General features: G+C 41.9%; 1 protein-coding gene across 1 annotated transcript in view; it reads right to left on the bottom strand.

Annotated features, from left to right (window-relative positions):
• The window catches only part of LOC107297214 (lipoxygenase homology domain-containing protein 1-like), a gene marked incomplete at its 3' end in the record, with an annotated part of 116,762 nt that overhangs the window by 26,097 nt on the left and 87,884 nt on the right, over positions 1-2,781 (bottom strand). Inside the window, exon 20 of the mRNA XM_015826572.1 lies at positions 2,437-2,565. Within this exon, the coding sequence (XP_015682058.1) occupies positions 2,437-2,565 (129 nt within the window). The remainder of the gene's footprint in view (positions 1-2,436; positions 2,566-2,781) is intronic.

The following is a 2,781-nucleotide window of genomic DNA, read 5'->3' on the forward strand; positions in this document are numbered from 1 at the left end:
CTATCTATCTATCTATCTATCTATCTATCTATCTATCTATCTATCTATCTATCCGTCTGTCTGTCTATCATCTATCCATCATCTATAGGTCTAATCTATCATGTCTATCTATCATCTATCTATCTACTATCTATCTATCTATCTATCTATCTATCTATCTATCTATCTATCTATCTATCTATCTATCTATCTATCTATCTATCTATGTAATCTATCTATCTATCTATCTATCTATCATCTATCTATATCTACTTCTCTCTCATCTATCTATCTATCTATCTATCTATCTATCTATCTATCTATCTATCTATCTGTCAATCTATCTATATAATCTATCTATCTATCTATCCATCCATCCATCCATCCATCCATCCATCCATCCATCCATCCATCTATCTATCTATCTATCTATCTATCTATCTATCTATCTATCTATCTATCTATCTATCTATCTATAACACAACCAAGACAACCGGTTCTGTGTCATTGGCAAGAGAACCGTGCCTTTTAAGTCACCAGGAGTCTTCAGCTCAAAGGAGACTTCCCTGTCACCCTAGAGTCCCTTCACTAAGGAGTCCTGGGTGCTCTCTAACCTGGTTGTTTTCTTGCAAACGTTTCATGACCCCAACTAGGTAACGTCATCAGTGCTAGTAAGGACGCCTTACTAGCACTGATGACGTTACCTAGTTAGCATTATGACACGTTTGGCAGAAAACCATCAAGCTCAGAGAGCACCAAGGACCTCTCATTTCAACCATGACCTACAAATATTCTTTCACCGAACCATGGAGAACCAGAGTAGAGTTCTCCAAACTTGGCGACTTTAAGACTTGTGGACTTCAACTCATGCTGGCTGGGGAAATTCTGGAGCTGAAGTCCATAAGTCTTAAATTTGCCAACTTTGGAGAACCCTGCTCTGGAACAAAGGTAATGTCAACACCGTGACAATGGATGTCCTCGCTCTGACAGCTGAGAACCAGCAGCCATTTTTAGTTTTGCTTTTAATGTGCCTTTCTATTCTTTTAGAGTTCAGATGTAGAAGGGGGGGATGGGGTAAATGCCTGAGGGTTTAGCTAGCCATAACAATGTAGAAGTGTGGGAACTCAAGGACGTGTTCTGATGAGGTTTTGGAAAGGCTAAGAGGCCGGAGAGGAAAGCCCGTGTCTTGCGTTAATTGGGGAATGTGATTTATCACCGCTCTTGTGGGGTGGGAATTGCAATTTGTTGCTTTGTATCTGGGAGGAGGGAATCTCATTCTTGGCTTCAACTATGTAAGTGCCGATACTTGGTTTCCTAAATAAAATGTTATTGAAGGATGAATTCTTGCCTTGATGTTCTTTTACTTGTTTCATTTATCGGAACCATGACAGGTAATTTGTGTCAACGCTGCTAACATCGGATGTTTTGCTTTGACAAGAGTTAGATGATGCTGGGGGGCGGGGAGGCAGGAAGGAATGTGCATGAGAGTTTAGATAGACATAATAATACTGGACCTAGTGTGTGAACCAAGGTTACTGAAATAAGAGGCGATAAGAATTGGCGGGCTGGAGAACTGGAGGGAGAGCCTGCGTTTCAAGCTAATTGGAGAATGTGATTTATGACTGTTAACTGGAGGAGGGAATTGTGCTTTGACACTATGTGCTCAGGGGAGGGGAATCCAGTTTTTGGCTTGGACCATGCCATGCTTCTCAAATAAAGATTCTTTAAGGTAAACAATGCCTTGAAGTTAATAATAATGATGATGATGTTGTTGATGATGATGATGATGATGATGATGATGATGATGATGATAAAGTTGGAAGGGACCTTGGAGGTCTTCTAGTCCAACCCCCTGCTCAGGCAGGAAACCCTATACCATTTCAGACAAATGGCTATCCAGTTTCTTCTTAAAAACTTCCAGTGTTGGAGCATTCACCACTTCTGGAGGCAGGTTGTTCCACTGGTTAATTGTTCTAACTGTCAGGAAGTTTCTCCTTAGTTCTAGGTTGCTTCTTGTCCTGCCTTCAGGCGCTTTGGAGAACAGCTTGACTCCCTCTTCTTTGGGGCAACCCCTGAGATATTGGAACACCGCTATCGTGTCCCCCCTCGTCCTTCTCTTCATTAAACTAGACATACCCAATTCCAGCAACCGTTCCTTATATGTTTTAGCCTCCAGTCCCCTAATCATCTTTGTTGCTCTTCTCTGTACTCTTTCTAGACTCTCAGCATCTTTTTTACATTCTGGTGACCAAAACTGGAGTTCTTTGAAGAGTTTCATCTGTCGTAACCATGACAACTTGTATACTCTATAACTTCTAGGCTTAACCTCTAGGCTTGGGGAAGTAATGTTTTGATATCCAGGTAAATGTTTCATATGCAAAAGGAGATAGACAGAGGCATAGCTATTAAGCTATCGATCCATCCTACCTGTCTCCGTGGACTTTCACACCATCGTACCTGTATTATCATGGCCAATCTTAATCTTCTTCAGATCTCCCAGGTCCACACATTCCACTGTAAAGACGTCAACTTTATCTCGCTCAAATTTGTTCCGGTTCGTCTTAGAAGCCTTCAAGTAGATTGTTCCTGTTTGTGTTTAAATCACAGATTCTCGTTGTTACAAATGAAAATAACTTGGAACGGGGCTAGTAATACCACATTTGGGCATCTACAAAGGAGCTGTCCATTTAGGGCCTGTCCAGATTGCTGTCTGTTACCTTAGAGCAGGAGTCCCCAACCTGCGGGCCACGGCCTGCTACCAGGTCACGGCCTGCTAGCCACTGGATCACGGCAAGAGGATCA

The sequence above is a fragment of the Protobothrops mucrosquamatus genome, unplaced genomic scaffold (genome assembly GCF_001527695.2).
Source record: "Protobothrops mucrosquamatus isolate PMUCROS unplaced genomic scaffold, P.Mucros_1.0 scaffold3188, whole genome shotgun sequence".
Classification (NCBI taxonomy): domain Eukaryota; kingdom Metazoa; phylum Chordata; class Lepidosauria; order Squamata; family Viperidae; genus Protobothrops; species Protobothrops mucrosquamatus.